The sequence below is a fragment of the Lagopus muta genome, chromosome 3 (assembly GCF_023343835.1).
Source record: "Lagopus muta isolate bLagMut1 chromosome 3, bLagMut1 primary, whole genome shotgun sequence".
In the NCBI taxonomy this organism is placed as follows: Eukaryota; Metazoa; Chordata; class Aves; order Galliformes; family Phasianidae; genus Lagopus; species Lagopus muta.
The window spans coordinates 50,157,579-50,179,175 of record NC_064435.1 but is presented as its reverse complement, the minus strand read 5'-3'; the positions used below and the strand labels follow the sequence as shown (position 1 = coordinate 50,179,175).

Below are 21,597 nucleotides of genomic sequence, written 5' to 3'. Positions count from 1 at the left end.
CTGTTTATACTGTTCCTTCAAACACTGGAAGGTTTTTTCAGTACAATTCAGTCCCTTTCAGTGGCTTCTGCCCAATTTATGGCTGTCTGAATGTCAGGTGGGTGTCCAAGGAGAAACACCAGGCTTTGGTGGTAGCACCAGGCATAGGTAAGCAGGATAGCCCAGTGCTGTAGTGTGTGGCAATGTGTGACAATGTGAAACTTGGCAAGGCAGCCAGGTCTTGTCCCCTCATTCATACTCTGACAGCTTGAGTAGTGTGATGTTAATAATTCATAAGTTATCTGTGCAGTAAGTTATATTTTCCTTTTTAAAATGGAGCTAGAGAAGCAAGTGTTAATAATTAATCTGAGAAGAGAAATAATCCATTAACCCTTTCAAAGAAGGACAAAAATCAATACCTCTGGCATTCCAGAGCAGCACGGACATTTGCAGGCAGTGCTGCCCCAGGGCTGCCAGCACTGTGTGCCAAGGCCCACTCCTGTGTGGATCACCACCACTGCAACGCCCACAGCAACACTGATATGAAAGCACCTTTCCCAACATTCCTGTTCTCACTGTGCCAGACTGTCTCTTTTTCTTTTCCACCCAGCTCCCCAGAGCTCCAGATGTGTGGATAAAATTACTGGGGATGTGATAGGAAAGCAGTTGGCGGTCACTCCCCACCAGGCAGCCAAAACGCAGCACAGCAGCTGTGTGTTGCAGGAGCAGCGTCTGCGAGCTCACCCAGCAAATCACCAGTGCTTCTTGACAACTTTAGACTCCCTTTTTCACTCAGATGGAGCTCCCTGCTGTGCGTGGTCCAGGCTGGTTCCTCTGAGCCTGATGTCATACAGGCGCAAGACAGCCAGAGCTTTCTGGATATCACCAGAAAGTGGAAAGGTGAGAAATAGTCTTCATCAGCTCTGCAGTATGCTCACTGTGAATATTCCGCCTTTAAATCCCAGCTTGTGCTCACCCAATAATGATGAAAATACACTTGCCCTGGGACAAAGCCTTGCCTACACTTTGGCCAGCACAGCAAATGGTGCTGTCTTCATCAGTTGGAACGGGATTCAGAATTTGAAGAGCACGCCATATTTTCTCCCCAAAAAACAGCACTTGAGGACTCGCTACTCAATTTTTACAAGACCTTGCTAAGGATATGTTGACAGAATAAGGGAAAATATCAAAACCAAGCCCATATTTTCCCCATGAATGTTTTATACAGACGTCACACAGGCTATGCTTTGTTTGCACTGTCACTGCTGAAGCACACACGACACACAGCGGGATTATTTTTGGTAACCGGGTAGAGGATGGGGGAAGGATGTACAGCCTGAGCTTCGTGGAGGTTATCTCCATGCCAGCTCCTTCAAGAACAGCAGTTTTCAATGACTGAAAGCTTTCTGCTATATACTAAGAAAAATACATGACCAATGGGGCATAGAGGAATTTAGTCATTGTACAAAGGTTCTATTATAGCTATGTATTATCAGGGCAGTCCTCCAGCTATGGCAGATTTGAAGGATATTTCTCCATACCCAAAGGCCAAGGGAGGCCCAGCAGAGTACAGAGGAGCAGAGATGGGGTGATCTGTAGGAAGGCCACCTGCGGAGGCTCTGCTCCATCTGAGTAACAGGAGGCCGCGTTATCTGGGTGATGTAAAACTGGATCTGATAATCAGCATTACTATTGAAATTCCTGACTTCAAATATTATAGTAGGACTGAAAAGCAACATCAGATGATTGCCTGCAAGTGTGGTCAAATAACAAATAGCTAAAATATAGCTAGAGTAGAGCTTGATGGTAGTTTATTTGGCAAATCAGAATTTCAGGTGCAGATAGTGCTCTGTGTGCATGCAGTGTTTATGAGAGGCACTAAACATTTTGGCATAAGAGACTGGCACTAGACATTCTGAAAACTGTGGTTTTGTTGAAATGTATGTTTACATTTTCTAAGAAGGAAACACAGGCAGTAAATTAGAAGATGTAGTGTTCTTCCTTGAAAAAAAAGCTTCTGTTCACTGATAGTGCTTCCTGTCTTCTATGCATTTTGAGTAGAGGCAGATCCATACCCTTGCCTTCCACCAACCCTCAATGTGGGCATCAGCACTGAGCAGAGCATTTCACTACTTCTACAGCTCCTGAAATGCTGTAATGATAATAAATCATTCACTATGGTTTAAGTACTAATTCATTATTTATCATAAAGAACAAAAAAAAAAAGAAAAGAAAAAAAACACAAGACAGTGATGCTACAGTAAAATTTTCAGGCAGTTAATGGGTTTTGTTATGATTATTGCAGAAGACTTCATTACTTAGAACTGTCACAAGCAGTAACTTCTAAGCAGGGGGGTTACTAAGTCAAGATGATGATTTTGCTCAGCCCTCTTAATGTTATTTGAATTTGTGGCTTGCAGGTCTTTTCTTTGTCCATTTCTCAGAAAATTTCCACCATTTAAAATCACTGCCAACTAAGAAAATGTATACACCACAGAAATCAGACATTTTGTGTCAGAGTCCTATTTCACCCTTTTCAGGACAGTTTCATTTAGGAAACGATTGCAGAACTATGTGCTAATTTAGTAAATGCACATGAACTCCCAACTAATGAAAATGTGGGCAGTATTTTCTATAGAAAAGTATACTTTTTACCAAAAATAATTTCTCTGCTTCTTGTATATTACTTTACACTATGCTTGTGTGTTAATGCAGTTGAGAGAAGAGACTTCAGACTGAAATAATTTAATCATATGCCGTATGGATTGTGTGCTACTTAATATGTTCAAGGTGATGAAAATCAGGCCATCACACTGAGTTCTAGAAAGCACTCTGCAGATTTCATTTTGCTATATTATAATGAGAGAGCTATAGTACATTCTTCTATCATAAACATACTCTCTACCTTCAGTGATGTTAAACAGAGCAGTGCATACATATTCTGGAGCAAAACTATTCATAAATAATATACTCAAAATATATTTCATTTCAGGTATTTATACCACTTTTGAAAGTATCAAAAGCAGCTTTTCACTCTGTTGAAAGGAATATGCATTTTAACAAAAAATGACTTTGTCTTGAAAACAACGGTTCTCAGACTGGGCCTCCAACACCAAGTACTGCAGGGGTGGAGAAGAGGGTAGGCTCAGGTGCGACAGCATCCCCATCAGCAAGTGATCCTCAGATGAGAGAGTCTTGGGAGAAGGCATTGTATTAGAATGTCCAAGGGTAACCTGGAAAGTCCCACTTATTGCATGCACTGCTTCTCATCTCTGTTTGTATCCTAGGGAAATGTTAGAGATTACTAACGGCCAATGGATTTCCACTTCTCTCCTCTCATGTGGAAATAAGCGGAAATGTTTTTTCTTGCACTCTCATGTTGCTTCTGCCTTTCTCTGTAACACCACCAGTGGATATGAGCAGCAGCAATGGTTCTGCACCAAGTGGCAGTGATTCCCCAAGTGACAAGGGCACCTGGCCTGCATCATGACAGCCTGGAAGGCTGGAGGCAGGGATGGTGCTCCCTTCCGCCCCTGCTGCTTCAGTGGCAATACACAGAGATTGTCACCTGCTCAGCATGGCTGTCCCCCAGCAATAAATGCCCCTTTCTTCCCAGTGACACAGTTCTCATTCATTTCTTGCTAAACCACAGCACTCATGTCAGATCTTCTGCAGCTGCTCCCCTAATCCTCCCAAGCCTTTGTCTGCCCATCCCAAGCAGCTCATGATCCCATGGCACAGCTTCTTTCTCTTCCCCAGCTTGCAGCCCAAACCCAGACAAAGGACAGGCAAAAAATACACAATTAGCAGCTGCAAGTAAGAGAACAGCTCACTCCCAGAGAAGCCAGAAGCAGGTCCTGTGCCTTTTGAGCTCATTTCTACTGTAAATAGCAGAGGTGGTTCATTCTTCCCCAGGTACAAAGGTTTAGAGAGAGCGTTATCCTGGGAGATACTACTTGCAAGGGAATTTGTTATCACCTGACACTTTACAAACATGATTTCACACTTGTTTAAACTTCCAGATCATCTACTTGTGAAACATCTTAGTTGAGAGACTGCCTCAAGCTGGGGACAGAGGGCAAGAACTGTTTAAGCACTTTCCAGAGTGGGGCCAAAGAAATAAAGGGAAAATGTTCCCTAGAGGTGCCTTCCTGGCTCCAAGGAAGTGACAGTTAGGATGGGTTAGCTGCAGAGGGAATGATGTTCACATCTCAAAGGAAACCCACGTGCTGTTGTCAAAGTTGAGCTTTTGAGAAAGTTTAGCATCTTTGTAGATGCTCAGGAGAGAGCTGCTACAAGTTTTGCATCAATGTTTTAGAGCCTCTGATTAAGGGAATGTTTTCTGCCATGATTTAAGTAAATCTTAAAATTAGTAAAACTAAGTTTAAGTGTACAGAAAAATAAACTACTGTCTTATTCAAATTAATAGAATTAATACTCAGCAATGCATGAGCTCACATGAACGTAAAAGAATTCAGTTTACTGAACTGGTGGAAATCACTGCAGATTTAAAGCAACACTGGCCTCTCCTTCTGGTGCATGGAGAATATATTTCTCACATCGTTTTTTAATATAGCTTGTTCAGAGTTAGAAGACGAACCAGTTGCAGGACAAGAAAGCTTATCTTTTATTAATATGTGAGTAGAAACCATTTAGCAGAAATGAGCCATATGTACTCTGCAAGAGGCAAGGGTACAGCAGAAAAAACATTGGATGATACAATTAAAAAGTGTATGCTAATGAATACAGACGAAAATTTGTAATTACAGTTATATAAGCAACCGGTTCAGATTTGTCCTAACTTAAAAAATTGATTTTGCATCCCTCTACATATTTACTTCTGGAATTTCCATCATTTTGTCAAAGAAAGGAATGTTTGGAAAGAGTTTTCTGAATGCTTCGTGGTCAAGTTAAATGATCAACTTACAGCAGCATTTCCCATGAGCTGAATTAGGAAACAAGGAAGGAAAAAATGACAGTTGAAGGGATGCTGCTGAATTGATGTGCCAGTGACAGAGTCATTTGTTTTTTAACTCTACTGGCTCTCTATTTCCTCAACTGCTCCTGTTAATAACCTAGACACCTAGATAACAAAAGAAAAAAGCATGCAAACCCTGGCAGTGATGCACATACTTATTCACATTGTGATGGAACATGGCCTTTGCTTTTAAAGCTCTAAGGAAGCAGCAGCTTTGATAAGTCACAGAAGATCCTAGCAAATTCCTAGAAGGGGCAGCTCTCAGGGACATGGCAATTTTGCAAAGGATGTACTACAAAGAAGCATTCACAGCAGTAGGAAAACTCTGAAGCTCTGGAGAAAGTAATAAGCAGCTGCCACAAAAAAAAAAAAAAAAAAAAAAAGCATCAAAGGGAGGCCCCAAACCAGCTGAAAAGACCGGAGTAATAATAACAAAAAAAGGAAAACCGAAAATGTAGGTGAATGTAATTGTGGGAAAAGAATTCAATGAACCACTTGGAGTACTGCAGCACTTGGAAGCAGACGGAAGGAGAACAACTTGGCACCACCAGTAAAGTTAGGAAATATTCAGAGAAACACTATTATCCAGTAAAAGAAATAGTTTCAAAAGAACCAGTGGAAGTATTTCAGGAAAGAGTGATTAAACTGCACAGTGGGAAAAAAAAAACACACCATTAAAACTGGGGGATGGAGAGAAAGAAGAAAGGAGAAAAAAAACAATAATTAGGGGAAAGGAAAGCTCCATAATATCTTTTGGTTAAGAAAACTGAAAAAAATGAAGTGGCATGATTTAACACAGTGAATGCCAGACTGCTGATGAACACAATTAGAGAATAATGGTTTCTAATTAGCAAACCTAAAAACCGGATAAAATCCAGAACTGCTGCTGAAAAGGCTCATCCATACCTCAGCTCAAAACACATCTATGGGAAATGCTGAGAAAGGCTGCTGGGACACAGACGCCTAGGGAAAAATGAGAGAGAGAGAGAGGTGGTGTTTCACCTGTGATCAGGAGGCTCTTAATTGGAATTGTCAGTGGAAAACAGAATATTTTGATGACGACAAGGTGCCAGCACAAAACAAAAGAATCTAGATGTATTTTTTGATAGATCTTGCAAAAGCTTAAGAGAGCACATTGTGAACTGCGAATCCAAAAGCATCTGGGAAGGAAACTGCATTAGCTGCAACGCAGCAGCAGAGCAGGAGATGAGAACACAGCACGGGCCATGACAGATACTTCTTGTCAACCTTCCTCTTTGTTGTAATGTTGCTTCTATTAATTGCAAAGCTGAGAACTGTTATTTAGTGACTAAGCAGGAAAGCTTATCTCCTATCTACTGAAATTATGCAGTTGGGATAAGGCAAAAATTAATACCCCAGCTAAAACTGCAGGGCTTTCCTGAAGGAGATTAAGAATTTTATCTAGATTGAGTAAATCTGTATTTATTTCACACAGAAAAGTCCAGCTGAAAGTATCACACAAGATAGAAATAGGCACTGGGATGAAAGAATACATACCTCCTCTGAACCTCATAACTGTTTAGGAATTCTTCAAAAGAACATTATAAAAATGAAGGCAGCTTTAAAGAAAGATTGCTTTCAGAGATGTGTACAATTCTGATATGAAAAGGCAATCAATATATATGCTATTTGCTGCAGAAAGAAATTAGACCTGAGGGAGTTGTATAGCAGGACAAAGCAGAAGTTAGCACTGAATTAAACAGAGAACATGAACACAGACATGACAAAATCTTTCTATAGATCAGAAGACAGATGAAATGGGCTGCAAGCAGTCAAGGATATTATGGAAAATTAGCATATGGAGACAGTAAGCTGCATCAGGGAGCGAACGCTACCTAATGGGGTCTTGGGCAGTGCTCCAGGGCTGAGCAGAAAGGATACTCCTCTGAAGTGCCAGCCTGTGGATAGAAAAGATGCACAGGCAGAGTGGAATGGGAAGAAGCTACATGGCCTTTGGGTCATTTTTCTCCTGGCATATAAAGAACTGATTTTACTCCTGGCATGACCTTAATACATTCTTTCAGAGCTTTGTACATATTAAATGTAAATGTAAAGAGGAGTCTCTTCCAGTAGTTATTTGAACACGTTTTTTGGGACAAGAGAAGTGGGATTTTGTTGTTATTGTTGTTGTTTTAATTTGTATTTTTCAGCCATATGTAAACTGCTTTGCAAACACTCTAATATCTGGCACAAATGTCACTGTGTTTTCCAACTTCTGGCTCATCTGTCCTCATGTGACCCATGGAGGATTTAAACCTCCCTCTTCTAACCCACGGTGACCTTGTGACATTTTTTCTGCCTTTCTGATATAACACCAGTCATGGTATGAAAACCCATCTACTGTGACTACTACACCTTATGCTTTACTGTGCACCCAGATCACAACGAATACATCCCATCATTGCACCACTCCTCTTTTCCTAGTTCTCCACCAGTCTTTGCCTCTAAGTGGGGGCAATTCTGCTTCCAAAGTGAGGATATCTCACTTTACTTGCACAGAAGAAGACAGCTGAGTTTTTTGATCTTCCCTGCTCTGCTTAGTCATCTAAGGAGTAAATTCAGCCTGGTTAGAGTTAGTTTGAGAATCCACAATTCACAACCTAGTTTCTCGAGCTGTTTATAATCCCAAAGATCATCAAGCAGTATCTAGCAAACTGCTAGTTGATCAACAACAAACAAGACATTAGGTATTGTGGTGACGTGGCATTTTTGTGTGAAATATACACTGAGTACCCTGTAACATGCTATCATGTCCGTTAAGCACAGCGTTCACAAACAACCTTGAGAAAGAAGAAAAAATATCATTCAGTCTTTCCTTTTGTGTCCTCCTTAGAGGATGCTATCATAGCAATGCTGATGTTTACAACTGCTGATAATCTGCTCCATTACGTACAAAATGCTTCAAAACTCTTATTCTGGATTGCTTCATCCTCGGAACTCAAAACACAGAGAAATAATATAGAGTTTGTTCTTAGGAAACTGAAACGGGCCTTATGCCAGTTGACTTGCAAACATTGTTTGAAAGATTAAAATAACACATAATTGCACCAGCTCTCTAAATCTGACCAGGGCTCAGAGGATAAATGCCTTACCTCATTAAGTTTGAATGTTCTATCTCAATCTGGTTTAGAACTGAGCAGCGGCTGAGAGCTGCCAATCTGCTGTACAAACAAGAGAACAGGAATACTGCTACAGGCCAGGATACAGACATATTTAGTGTTTGGCTCTCCTTTACTGTCTCCTGCTCCTAGCTCACTTGCTCCAAGGATCATCACTTCACCCAGTACGACTACATGTCAGCTCCAATTGCGATGATCCCTCTTCTCAACAGTGTTTCTGTGCTTGAAGTGCAATGTTATTTATATATTACAGACCACATTCCTGCTGCCTAACTCATGCTGGTGGCTCCCACTGTCACCACTGAAGAGCAGCAGCCAAGGCAGCAGCTTGCCTATCCAAGTTAACCTCTCAGGGATGAGTCACGCACACTTCATTTGACTCTAAAATAGGTGGAAGTCCCGGTCTGGGTAAAGGGGAGTCAGATAGCTGGCCGCAAATCAAAGGCAGCTTTGCTCCAATAGGAAGAGGCTGACAGGAGCTGGTTTTAAAATGAGACAGAAGCCCTCTGAGGAGCCCAGGACAAGGCACACAACACCACTCACCTACCCCTCTGCCATTTGTAAATTACCAACACACCTGAGATGCACAACAAAAGGAATGAGACCTTTTAGACAGTTGCACAAGCAGTATCTGCATGCATGTCACACAAGAATTAGTCCTGTGTTCCAAATTTTCCATCTTAGCTACCAACACTCTTCTGTACAATTTTCCCGATTATCGCTTACCTCTTTTAGCTTGTCCAGCTCATTTTGCAGCGTCTGCTTGGATACCTCCACCTCAATGATTTGCTGCCGCAGGGCTTCATTCTCATCTTCTGCTTTAACACGTTTCTCCTCCACACTCTCCAGCTCATGGTGCAGTCTGACAGAAACATCTTTGGCTACCTGGTCAGAAAAACACAAACACGTGAAGAGGATCCACGAGGAACAACACCTATAGAATGTTTCCTGCAGAAGAAAGGATCCAAAAGACAGCCAACAGATTTTCAATTCAATTACGAGACTGCCGATTAAAGGCTCCAAGACTTCTGAATACCAAAATGAATATTCATTTCTAATCCAAGATGAACACACATTTGATTATCCATCCTCTCTACATTATGATAAGGCAGTGTCATGGACAGCAGGAGGAAACAAGCAGATATGAAGGCTACACATCAAAGTCCCAACATATCACATGGATAAAATGAAAGATATAGTGCTTTATAGTTGACAGGTCATCCATCAAAGCCACATCCATGCAACAGTCTCATCTACCCAGATTAGCTTCTCTAGCAGCAATCATACCTTGGCAGGAGCGATAAGAAAACAGAAATATATTCTAGCTTAGGTTTTATGAGTCCAGACTAACATGAAAGAATATTTATTACCAAACAATTCAGAACATTGATTCATTGCAAAATGATGAATTACTGAATTACAAAAATTCAGCAAAAACAAAGCAAGCAAGTTAAGAAACTCATTATCAGGGTTGGAACTTCATCCTTGGGGTTCCTTCCAACTTGAACCATTCTATAATTCTATGATGATCTCTTTCATTTGGATCTATGGACAAGATCAGGCATGTCCAACCTGTGACCCACCCTGGCCCCAGGTGCACAACTTTCGCTCAGCAACAACAAAACATTGGTGCACTACTAACCTCATCTGGGCTGAAACCAAGGCATGGGGAGGGTGTAGTGCAGTGCCAACTCAAGCTACGCCAAATAAGTTTATGGATTTTGATATGCTGGCTAAGCAGTTCTGTAAACAGTGAAAACAGTGTTGTGTAGCTGAGAATTTGCTCTAATAGTGTTACTGTGCTCTCAGTATTGATTGTAGTTTCCATGGAAACTCAGTGTGGCCTAGGCAAGCCAAGACATTGGATACCCATGGCCAAGATTTTTGCTGAATAATCTGTCACTTCTATTATGATACGGTTATCATTTGGTTCCTGCCATAAAAGAGAGAATTGAATATGACATTTTGAAAGGTTTGATCACTTGATACGTCACTCAGATTTCTACTGCTGGGAACCAACAAATCCAACTTCAGAAGGTTTTATGTTTTGCATTTTCAAGCACCAAATGCTTACTACTTCCAGCCATTAACCGTTTTCAAAACAGCTACATGATGGCGATAGTTGGAAAGATAACAAGTAAAGCTAGATAAGCATCATGCTTATACAAAGCTTAGCCATGATGGAAACATTTCTGAAAAATGTGAAAATTGTTTTAGTATGAACACTATTTCTACTTTTTTTTTTTTTTTTTTAAAAACAGGAATTTGTTTATATGGGAATAGCATTTCTATTCTCTGTCTGTTCCTCTAAGACATTGTAAGAGTCTGTTCCTGTATGAGAATAGCTTGTTAGGCAAGAAGAAATGAAATGGTGACTTTTTTTTTCCCCAGTTATTGACTTAAGCAAGAAGTGAAAGGAAGGAAACAGTATGAATTGGGAGAAGCATATCAGGGTTTGTTTGTACAGTTTTGGAAATCTAAGGTTTTGAGTAAAGCCAGTGAAACAGAACCCTCTAAATCTTTCAAGTGCAGCAGTATAATTTCAACAGCCTTTCTTTCATTTGAGGCTAAGCACATGTTTTTTACTTGCTAACGCATCTTATGATGAGAAGATGAACATTTGTTTTCCACTGCTGACGAAGAAAATTGGTGCTGACATTTTGAGAACTTCTGCCTGTTTCATGTGTCACCCTCACTTCCTTTACAGGGAGCCAAACCCCGTTCTGCTTCTTTTTGCTGTGAATACAAATCTCTCACCTACCTTTAAATCTTGTTCCAAGCTCCTAATGAGCTCTCCATCCACATGGCCTGTTTGTGCAACTTTCAGGCTTTTCTGTTCTGCTTTCCTGAGACGATATTGCAGAATGCGGCAATTCTTGTTTGCCCGGTCCAGCTCTCGCCGGAGCTCCTGCAGCTGGTAAACATCTTCCTCCAAATAACTGTCGCGCATTTCTTCCATTTCAGCCCGCAGTTCATCCAGCTCATCCTGGGAAAAAAGGCAAAACAGTGCTCCATCATACCTCTAGATCTCACCCATGGGAGCAAATAGGAAATGCGGTCACTAGGATACCACTAATAAGGTGATACGGATTGCAGTGAGCAGCTTCAGAACTCATAGGAACTGAAGTTTCATCCCGACATTGAATAATTAGGCTGAACTAATGAATACTTGTTACTTTTCTTGCAATTGCTTCAATAATTAAAGCCAGACCAGATGCTTACCTGTCTCCTGAAACTGGTAACACCTTTGTTTTACTATCTCTAATTAAAATAACAAACATGCGATACTTTGCTACTACACGAACCAAGGCCTCGACTTCAGATTAGAGTAAATCTATCTAATAAAGAACCTCAGCCTCTCTGTGTGAAGTGTATTTTTAACAATCTGTGACTCCTAAAAACAAGATTGTCCCCTACCTTATGCCAAGTGTAAAACAACCCTGTATGATGATGCTTTCCTACCTGAGCCTAGCACCATGGGCATGTTCAGTGACAGATAGTGGGGTGCAAGAGAGAGTGGTTTTTGGTTATGTGTGTAACAGGACCACAAAATAAAACTGAGGCCGTGGGAATATGGCCTGGTCAGCCCTTTCTGGGCATCTCGAGTTGCCCCAGTTCCACACTGTTCCATGAGAAGCTCATGCTCTCTCAAGTCAGATTTAAAGATTTGTGGCTGAATAGGATAAGCTCTATCATTCTCATTTGTTTAATCTCTGCAAGGCTGAAGATCCTGGGCTAAAACTCTTACAAAGGTCTTCCAAGCTCAGGGGTACAAACCATTCAGCTACTGTGTGGGAGGAAACCTCTACTAGCTTTGAACTAATTTTGAGGAAAAAAGTAAAGAGCGAGGAGAAGGACTTATGAAATGAAGTACCAATTTTAAAATTGTTTTCTTTATGTTGCATTTGATATTATAAAAACCACATTTTCTGCAAAAAACGTAACTTGAATAAGTTTCAAGCAAAAATTGCACCTGAGCTGGCAGAACTGCCATTTCAGTTCAGACTTCTAACTGGCACCTGAAATACCAGGGCCACCTGAAGCCTATTTCTCATTCATCTCACTCCACTTGACCTTTACCAATAGACCAAAAGAAGACACGTCCGGCTTCTGTATCCTTATTAGCATAGTTATGTTGAAATTGGAGCGCTACTCCCACAAAAATCCCAGCCACATACAAAAACTCAAGTATTTCACAATGATCTTTTAACTCAAATTAGCTGAACCAGCATAAATCACACTTTGGGAAAGCCCAAAGCTTGTTGTTTCTGAAATGCCCACTCCGAGCTCAGCAGCAAGGCTCTGCTCCCACGAGCATGGCCCTCCAAGGTCTCCACACAATTCTCCACAAAAGCTCAGAAAGTACAGACAGCTTTTCTCCCAATCCCACCAAATTCCTATGCATTCTCAGCATATTCAGATTTCTGCAGAGTTAAAGCTAAGGAACACCCAACCCTGCCTGTGACCTGCCTGGGGCAGCTGCAGGAGAAGGGCATTTGTGCAGGTGGAGGAGCCTTTGGGTGACTCCCAAATGAGCTTCATCAAGCTGGAGCCATACCCAGACTGCAGAGTAAAAGCACAGCAACAGAAGTGAGCTCTGCAGCAGTGACATATTCGGAAGCCCTACAATACCACGTGGTACTCAATACAGATGGAGATGCAGAAGAAAATGCCAAGTTTTTAGAAATTGGTTAGAGAATAACAGTAACTGTTGAACATAAGAAAAGGAGTGCATTTTTGTGTTAGCAGTATATTAGCCAGGTGTTTTGGCTTAGGAGATGGTGCCAAGAGTGCAGTCTGCAGCTGTCAGAGCTAATACAGCCCTCTGGCATGAATAGGTCCAGAGTTGTTGCTTAAGGCTGTCTGCAGACTCAGGAAATGAATCAAGTACAACCAGATTTAAGCTCAATTAACTTTTAAAATCATCTTCAGAACTCTAATGTTAGATAAATAATTTGGTTGCAAATTGAGATTTTTTTTTTTTCAACACAATTCTGTAATGAAGGAAAATATCTGTTACCACTAAATCCATGGGATCTAGTTTATAATCCTACATTTATACTTCAAGAACGAAGCAATGGTTTTAGTGTATCAAGTGGCCTGCAAACTGTAATTTTATTACCTATCTCTTAAAGTTATTTCTTGTCTATGTACCAGTTTCTGGAATTAATAAATCTGGTCCGTTTCTAACAACAAGTAATCCACTATGTTTGTACTCACAAAGTATTTATTAACACCAAATTTGGAAACAGAAACCATCATCATTTCGAACAAGCCAACCCCTGCAATCAGCATCCCATTGAAACCGGCGAGTCACAAACCCTCTGTGTGGGCACAGGAGCTCTCCCTGCCTTCAGGTCACCCTGTGCATTAATTCAGAGTCCTTCTGCCTCAAAAAATTCTCTAAAAAGTTGCAAGCATTTTATTTTTTTCCATTCTCAAAACTTTTCTATAGAAATCAGAACATGTTCTAACCTTCATATTCAGCAATGCAGAAACCTTTGGAGGAGTTTTAAAATGCAGCAACACACATTCAAATTCAAGGAGGGAAAAAAATGAGTCTGTGTAGGGAGCAGAAAACTGGCTGTGCAGGCTGCAGCCAACAGCCACTCCTGCTGCACTTCCCAGGGCCAGTACCTGAGGGCACTGCCAGTCAGGGGAGGAAAACTCATCGAATAGACTGGGCCTCGTGGGGCAGCAAGATGAAGGCCTGTTTTTGTATATTAAACATACAGGTATGGGAACAGGTCCAAATATATCATCTCTTGAAGTATCAGAAATAACCATTCTTTGAAATGCAGAGCAACTGCATGTCCTTCAGATATTGCATGGCAGCACAGAAACATGGATCCTGGGGTAGACTTTTGCTAGCTGCAGAACAGACATGAGCTTGTTCTCAGAATATGACAACAAAACCCACAGCACTGAACTCAGGCATCGAAACCTCGTGTCAGCACCTGCTAAGTCATAGCTGTAACAACTGTACCTATGAAACCAGGACAGCTTCCAGTCCTGCTCTGAAGCAATGTGTGCACAGAAAAGAGAGGAAGCAAAGTTCATTTGTCCACACCGTTGGTGTGGAGTGATGCTGCAGGCCCAGATTAGCATGGTAGGGGTTAGAGGGCATGGTGGTGATGGGTTTACAGTTGGACTAGATGGCCTTACTGGTCTTTTCCAACCTTAATGATTCTACGCTGGAGACATCAGGCATGGTAATGCAATCCTCCAAGAGCCAGCAAGAGCAAGAAGCCTTTTCCCTGTCCCTAGCAGACATCTGGGTGGGAATTCCATTGACACATTCCATTGACACAAATGTGAGGCTGACTAGAAGTTTGGCCAAAGCTCCTGATAATTCCAATTCCTGACTTCATTCAAATATACTGTTATTACTGTTATTATTGTGAGTGAGAACTAAAGCTTTCTCTCAAGAGGCGTTGAGTTTCATACTGTGGACTTTAATTTTGTAGAACTGAAAAGAGAGACCAGAATAAGCACTTAAGACTAATTAAAATAAACAAATAAGGAAGCCAGCATCAGTCTTTGTGCATCTAACAAGTGGGGAGCCTGCTCCCTGCCTTAAACAGGGAGGACCTGCTCCAAGATCCCAAACCTGTAATTGAAGTTCCAAGGTTAAGAGCAGGTAGAAGCTTCACTTCTCTGTATGCTCCCATAGGGAATGAGAACCTCCTCTTGATCCCCTTTAATTATATGGTAATAAAGTTATAGACTTCAGAAAGAACAGCAGCAAGCAAAGAGTCCCACAAGAAAACACATCGTTTAGGAAAAAGCTCAACTGCTTTTCTTTCCAGATGTCATGCTGGTTTTAAGAAAGGGAGAACGGAAATGTAGGAAATAAAGACACTTCAGCTGGCAGCAAACTAAATTTGCAGTAGAAATCCAAGTTGATTGTGCTCCTAGCTCCTGAATCTTGCTGCTTACTTGCTATGAACGACTTCTTAGAGGCCAGCTGTTTGGAGTCTAAAAGGGGTCACCCACCTGAGGTCACGGGGTGGCTCTTCAGCACAGGGACATGTGTACATAGCCACTCTACTTGTGGGATTCCCCCAGACTTCAGAGGATAAGAATGAGGATGCACTATTGTCATGTCCACCTACTGAATCAAGGTGTATTAGCTAAAAGGTGAAAGCGTGGGTGCAGTTTACATTACATAGCCCAAATGAACACTGATGATGCTGTTGCATACCTGTACCATGCGAACTGAAGGCTTGCCTGTCAGAAGAGAAGCCATTGCCCCATTAAGACCTTTATTGATGTCATACATTTTTAATATTGATTTAATTCACAATGAAGTATAATTAAGGGTAAATTGCAGGAATCTGCTTTGTTTGGGATTCTTAAAAAAAATAGATATTAGAGTCAGCTATTACACTGAGTAACCCATGCTCACAGCTGAGTCATTCCCCCTCAAAGAAACAGAAATACTTGCACAACTGACTGCCTGCATCTACCTAGCCAGACTGTCTGAGATCCGCAATGAGGGCTGAAAGCACATTTCCCAGCCATGCCCACCAACCATGCCCTTGCACAGCCCATGGAGTACACGTGGAATTATACAAGCAGAGAGCCATGGCACCAGAGGTGCTCCAGATATGCTTCATTGCTGCTGAGCCCTCTGGACAACCTGAAAGCACAGGAGTAATGGATACGCCAGTGGACAAAGAAATAACAAAACCTTAGGTTTCCTTGAGGAAACAGTGCAAAGTAGACCCCTGAGCTACATACTAAAATGGGATAGGGGCCTCAGCAGCAGCTGAGCTCAGGTCAGCCCGCTGGCCCACTTGCAATGAGCCGAGCTGCTGGCTGAAAGAGGAAAAGCTCTTAATTCAGAGCACAAATACAGATTTAAAACTGGAATGCAATCTTAAGTCCAAACAAACAAAATCTTGGAAACAACTGTCAGGGAGAAATCACGCACCGATAATAGCATGAGAGAAATGTAAGTACTGAGTGCTTTAGTATGCATCTGCAATTACGTATACTATCAAACTGAAAGTTTGGATGATCTGTTGAGTAAAAATGAATCAGTGTCCAGATGGTAACATCTGCAAACCAGGAATGTATCAGTGTCCAGGAGCCACATAGTAACTAAGTAACACCTGCAAAAAGGAGAGATTGAAACATGCAAAACCAACCCACTGTACAGTATTTAAAGCAAATGAAGGTTGAAATTCAATTATCTATGTAAAAAAACCCTATTTTTCAATTTAGCTAGGAGTCACACTTACAGCTTATGCCAGTACCTCTTCTTAAAGAAGAGGTTATTTTAATAAACTCTAAGTCAAATGAGATGACAGTGAGGAGAGATGGAAATCACGGTGGGCAATTGCTATGGTACCGGCACAACCAGGAGTTCTAGAAAGTCCTTGGGAAATCTAAGATTCATACATTGTGATTTTATGTAATATTCATTTATATGTCTTAAACATCTTGAACCATCTTTACGTAGGAGATGGTGTTACTGCTAGGGAATAAACACCTTCCTCTTAGCGCTTCACCAACTGCAGCAGGGATAAACATGCTCTAAAAGGCTTTAGCTGCAAATAAAGCAGCAGCCTGCAAAACAAGTTCAGGAAGCCCTGGAGCCTCTGGCCACGCTGGCTCTCACACTGACCTGCTCTGTTTGGGCACCGCTGCTGTTCCCATCCCAGAACCTCCTCCGCTCTTTGCCTCTGTCACGCAGATGGGGGCAGCCCCTATTTTGGGAACCCCTGCAATGCTCGCTAGGGGAAACATTTGGTCCCAGTGCTTTGCATTATTTTGCTCTGCACAGATCCCTGAGATCCGCAGGTGAAGGTGAAGTTCACCTCGAGAGGATCTACTGTTTCAACGGAGCTGGGAAAAGTAGGATAGCCTCATATGACACACACTATGCATTGAAACAAAAATGAGCATCCTGGAGATGTATCTGAGAACAGTAAGGTGCCAGGAGTGGCCACTTAATCACTTTATATCCACTACATGTCACAGATAAAAGTGAACAGAGAAAGAATAAAGACTAACCAAGATAAACCATATTATATCTATGAAAGAGAGTTTAGAATACATTTTTGTGCAGGTGCACACTGCAGCAGCACTCAGGGCAAGCTGAACTTGTACCAGCACACTCACAAACAGCGCTGCAAAGTGACATGGGGCATTTTCAGGACAGCGAGGAGTGCTGTGCTTCATAGAGAAGACTTTTTCAGATACTGGCTATGAAGGGCGTAAACAGAGAAGAGGCACATGTCAAATTTATATTTCATGACTAAAATATCATTGCCGTTTCTGCTAGCAAGCTTATTTAATCAGAACAGCCTGAAACAAACTTTTGCCAAGATGAAGCAAGAACATTCTTAATTGCCAGAACTCGGTCCTTCTTCCTCAGGATCCCCGATCCTTCACAGGGACTGACAACATGCAGAAACTCTATCTGTATCCCCCAGGATTTAAACAGAGCAGGATGGCTCTCCAAATGCTGAGCCCTCAGCGCTGAAGGACAGCCCCTTGTGAGGGCACTGTTTGCTCTTACGGACAGCACTGCCTGGTGGTCATCAAGCCTGCACTTTCCCTAGCATCTGCCAACAACCTTCAGGCTCCACAGAGGCAGCCGCCACAATAAAACTTCAGCAATAAAAATAAAACTCAGCAAATAAGTGACACCTTTTACACACTGCTGTAACATTACAGCTTTCCTGCACAGGTAGCTGCAGTAAGGTTATGCAAGAAGTCCATGAAACTGAAATCTGAGATGAAATTTAACAGACTAGAAGAGAGTCTTCACAATGCAATCCTGAGCCAATCCGTGCAAGTGCCTTGCTTTGCAGCCAGCTGGCATGAAGCCACGATGGGAGGGTCAGGGTGGAAGTTAGAAAAATGTTCTTTACCAGTAGGTGGTGAACATGGAAGCGGCTGTCAGGGCCTCAAGTAGAAGAACTGCCTGGACACTATTCTCAGATACAGGGTTTGAATTTTGGGTGGTGTTGTATGGAGTCAGGAGTTGGACTCCATGATCCCTATGGGTCCTTTCCAATTCAGGATATTCTGTGATTCTACCTCTAGAGCCAGATCCTCCTCTCCAGTAAAAGCACAGTGTCTGGAAACACACAAGGTGCCAAATTTCAGCATTAAGTAAATCTTCGTGTATATTCACACTTATATACACACATTACATTCTTAACGTGATGCAGATATGAGAAAGATAAGTGAGAGTCCTTCCTAAGTGAAACATAAATTCCCCTGAAATAGGCTTTAAAATCATGTGCACTTACTGTTGCATTCCAGATGTGGGGAAGGAAAAGGAGGAGTGAAAAGTACAAAATTTGGCATATGGACACGTTCAGGAAATTAACATGTTCTTCAGGGATTTATCTAATCATTTGTCTCCTCTGGGCTGACAGCTTCCCCATTATTCCGTCACCCCCTCCACTTAGACAAGAAACAAAGCCCACTCTTTTACCAGGCAAGAGAGCTGCCTTGTAAGAGACACAAGGAACAAACCCACAAATCAACAGCTTGTGCAATGCTGTGGTTTTAATTTGCAGAAGACTAGAGGAGTGCTTTCATAGACTTCCTTAGCAAGGGAAAGGAAAGTTTGGGAATTCTCCTGGTCACTTCTGAGCCACTGAGCCTATTCCAAATTCCAAACAAGAAAGGAGCAACGCTTCCAAGAAGCGCTCAGGCATTCATGCACCCAGGCAGCCGTAAGAAGAGATAGACCACACAACCATTTCATAGATCATTAAGGTTGGAAAAGACCACTAAGATCACCTAGCCCAACCATCAGCCTAACACCACCATGCCCACAAACTACGTCCCTCAGTGCCACGTCCACACAGTTCTTGAACACCTCCAGGGATGGTGACTCCCCTCCTGAGCAGCCTGTGCCACTGCTCACCTCTCCTTCTGAAAAGGCATTTTTCCTAATATCCAAACAGCAAAATCCACTGGAAATCAGCTAGGACACAGATCCCCTAGAAAGCAGCCTGCGTTGTTTTACCAGACTCTACAGTACTTGTAGCCTGAGGTTGAGCAGGGTTGGGTCCCTGCTGCAGATGATAAAGGCATCAAAGGGAAAGACCTGAAGCCACATGGAGCGAGAAGCTTGAAACACTATGAAATTAAGTTCTTCATCTAAGTTTCATCACCGCCAAACCCTCAGTCGCTAGACTATCCCTTTTTTCCCCCACCTTTGAACTGTTACAAATTGTCTTACAAATTGTAAGAGTGGCTTCTCTTACAATTATAAGAAACAGGTGGACTGACACATTCTTCTCAAGGGGTGAAAGTCTTAGTGCAGTACTTAGGGAGATCCTACAAGGCAAAGAGATGTTCCACTGCTTTCCTGGGCTCCCGTGGGCTCTGGGCTCCTTGACTTCTGCCAGCAGCACCAATTTGCCTACTCCTAACAGCAGTTCCTGTTATCAGCCCAGATCTCATCCCTTCTCCTCTTGTTTCTGAGCTGCCAATTAAAACAGAGCCTCTGACGAAGGCTCTCTGTGCAACTCATCGTTTAACAGACTGCTATCACACTTCCATGATACAGCCTAGTGTTTTTCATCCAGTGAGTGTTATGAAAGCTCTGCTATGTCCCAGTTATTTTATCAGTTAAGCTCTGTGTTATCCTTTCCTAGATGACCAACGGTGCCCCACAGTATTTCAGGCATACCTACAGACCCACACAGCAGCTGTGGATCTATATATTATAATGCCTATAATGGTTTTGTTTATTCAGTTCTCAAGGAAACCAAACCCATTCTGCCCACAATTCCACACAGACCAGAGATTTGCATGCTCCCGCTCTCAGGACACTCCTGAGCTACTGCAACGCATTTGAAGCCTACACCCTATTTCTCTCCAAACACTTTGTATTTTCAGTATTGAGATTTATTCCATGACCTCAGCCTTCATTTTTTCTGTCATTCCCAAGGGCCAAGCCTCTGTTTACATCAACTCCGGCAAAGACTGGACAAAACTTCAGGTTTAATAAAAAAACAACTTCGTGCCACCTGAAAATTTTGCTGCATCATTGCTCACTCCTTTTTCCATCTCACTAAGCATCACCAGCCCCGGGGACCAACCCTGCAGCATCACTCGCACCGTTCACCTTCTGCTGCGCCGAGCATCGTCCCTTGGCCCAAAGCCCTCAACGAGAGCGGTGCGCACCGCCGCCCTCCTTCTTCTCCCTCCCGTGGCTGCACCTCATCTGAGCAGAACTCGTGGAGCCAACGCCGTGCCCACCAGCAGCAGGCTCACACCGTAGGGTAGTTGCGGTTACGGGATGATGCGAGTTTATTTATTTATAGATCTTCACGGACGCGGCCTCCCGCCGTGCCAAAAGATCATGTTCTAAGCGAAAGGCTCCCTCGGGGCAGCGCGCTCGGGGCACGCCCGCGCTCGGCTGTCCCGGCCGGGGACCGGCGCTGCCCGCCGCACTCCCATACCCTCGGCGCTCGGCTCTGCCGGCGTTATCCCGGCAGCAGCGCGCAGCCAGCGGACTTTCAGCACTAAGTCACACAGAGCGCTGTAGTCCTCTCCCCATCAAAGGAGGAAACGTCTTTCTCAAGCGTATTTTAAAGGGCGATATTGAGGAAAACAGTTCCTGGAAAGCCAGGGTTCGCTGACCACCGGAGCGTTTGATGGAGTCCGGGTAGCGCCGAGCCATCGCTACGACCAGCACAGCACTGGCGCAGTACGTGTTGCACCGGCGTTGCACCGGCCTTTTCCCACCTCCTTTACAGAGCGCCCCGAAACCGCCCCCAGCCCTCCTCTGCCCTTTGCACCGCGCCGCAGCCCCCCGCCCCAGACCGCTCCCCGCAGCGCGCTCACCTTGAGGTACTCGTTCTCCGAGCGCAGCTCCTCCACCTCCCGCTGCAGCTCCTCTGGGGCTGCCCGCTGCTCCCCGCGGCTCGGCGCTCTCCCCGCGCCCGAGGCCGTGAGTTCCCCGCGAGGACCGGGGAGCGGCAGCGGTGCTCCGCGTCCGGGGATGTGGACGGTGCGGGGCGGCTCGCGGTCGCTGGAGCCGGTGCCGGACTCGGCGTCGCTGCTGGCAGCCGGGACCTGGCGCTGTTCGTCGGACAACGGCTCGGAGGGGCAGTCGGAGAGGTCGGAGCTGCTGTCCGTGTGCCCGACGCGGGCCAGCGCCGCCGCCGCAGCCGCATGGCCTCCTCCTCCCGCCGCGCCGCCCCGCTTCGCCTTCCTGCCCTTGCCGGGCGACGGGGCCGCCTCGCCGCCGCCGGGCTGCCGTCCCCCGCCGCGGCCGCAGGGAGCCGGCTCCGGCCCGCGGGGCGCCCGCTTGGCGCAGGGGGCGGCCTTGACACCCGCTCTGCCGGCGGCGGCAGCGGCGGCGGCGGGAGCGGCCTTGGCCCCCGGGGCGGCGGGGCGCCGGGAGAAGCGACCCGGCGCGGAGAGCAGCCCCGCGGGCGGCGGGTGGGCACCGGGCTGCGGCGAGGGCGGCTGCGGCGGGGGGCGGCCGGGCAGCGCGGGGGATTTGGGGGGCGCAGG

General features: G+C 44.0%; 1 protein-coding gene across 10 annotated transcripts in view; it reads right to left on the bottom strand.

The window, feature by feature from the left end:
- MTCL1 (microtubule crosslinking factor 1) overlaps nt 1–21,315 on the bottom strand; it is a 99,541-nt gene extending 78,226 nt beyond the window's left edge. For 5 of the 10 annotated variants that reach the window (XM_048938562.1, XM_048938563.1, XM_048938565.1 and 2 more), the window contains exons 1-3: nt 20,923–21,028; nt 10,859–11,083; nt 8,824–8,982 (exon numbers count right to left, since the gene is read on the bottom strand). In XM_048938562.1, coding sequence (XP_048794519.1) covers nt 8,824–8,982; nt 10,859–11,056 — 357 coding nt within the window. In that variant the 5' untranslated portion in view covers nt 11,057–11,083; nt 20,923–21,028. Of the gene's footprint in view, nt 1–8,823; nt 8,983–10,858; nt 11,084–20,922 lie in introns of all 10 variants that reach the window. The other 5 variants (XM_048938567.1, XM_048938568.1, XM_048938569.1 and 2 more) reach the window with 2 other exon arrangements.
- Nucleotides 21,316–21,597: the final 282 nt, after the last annotated feature.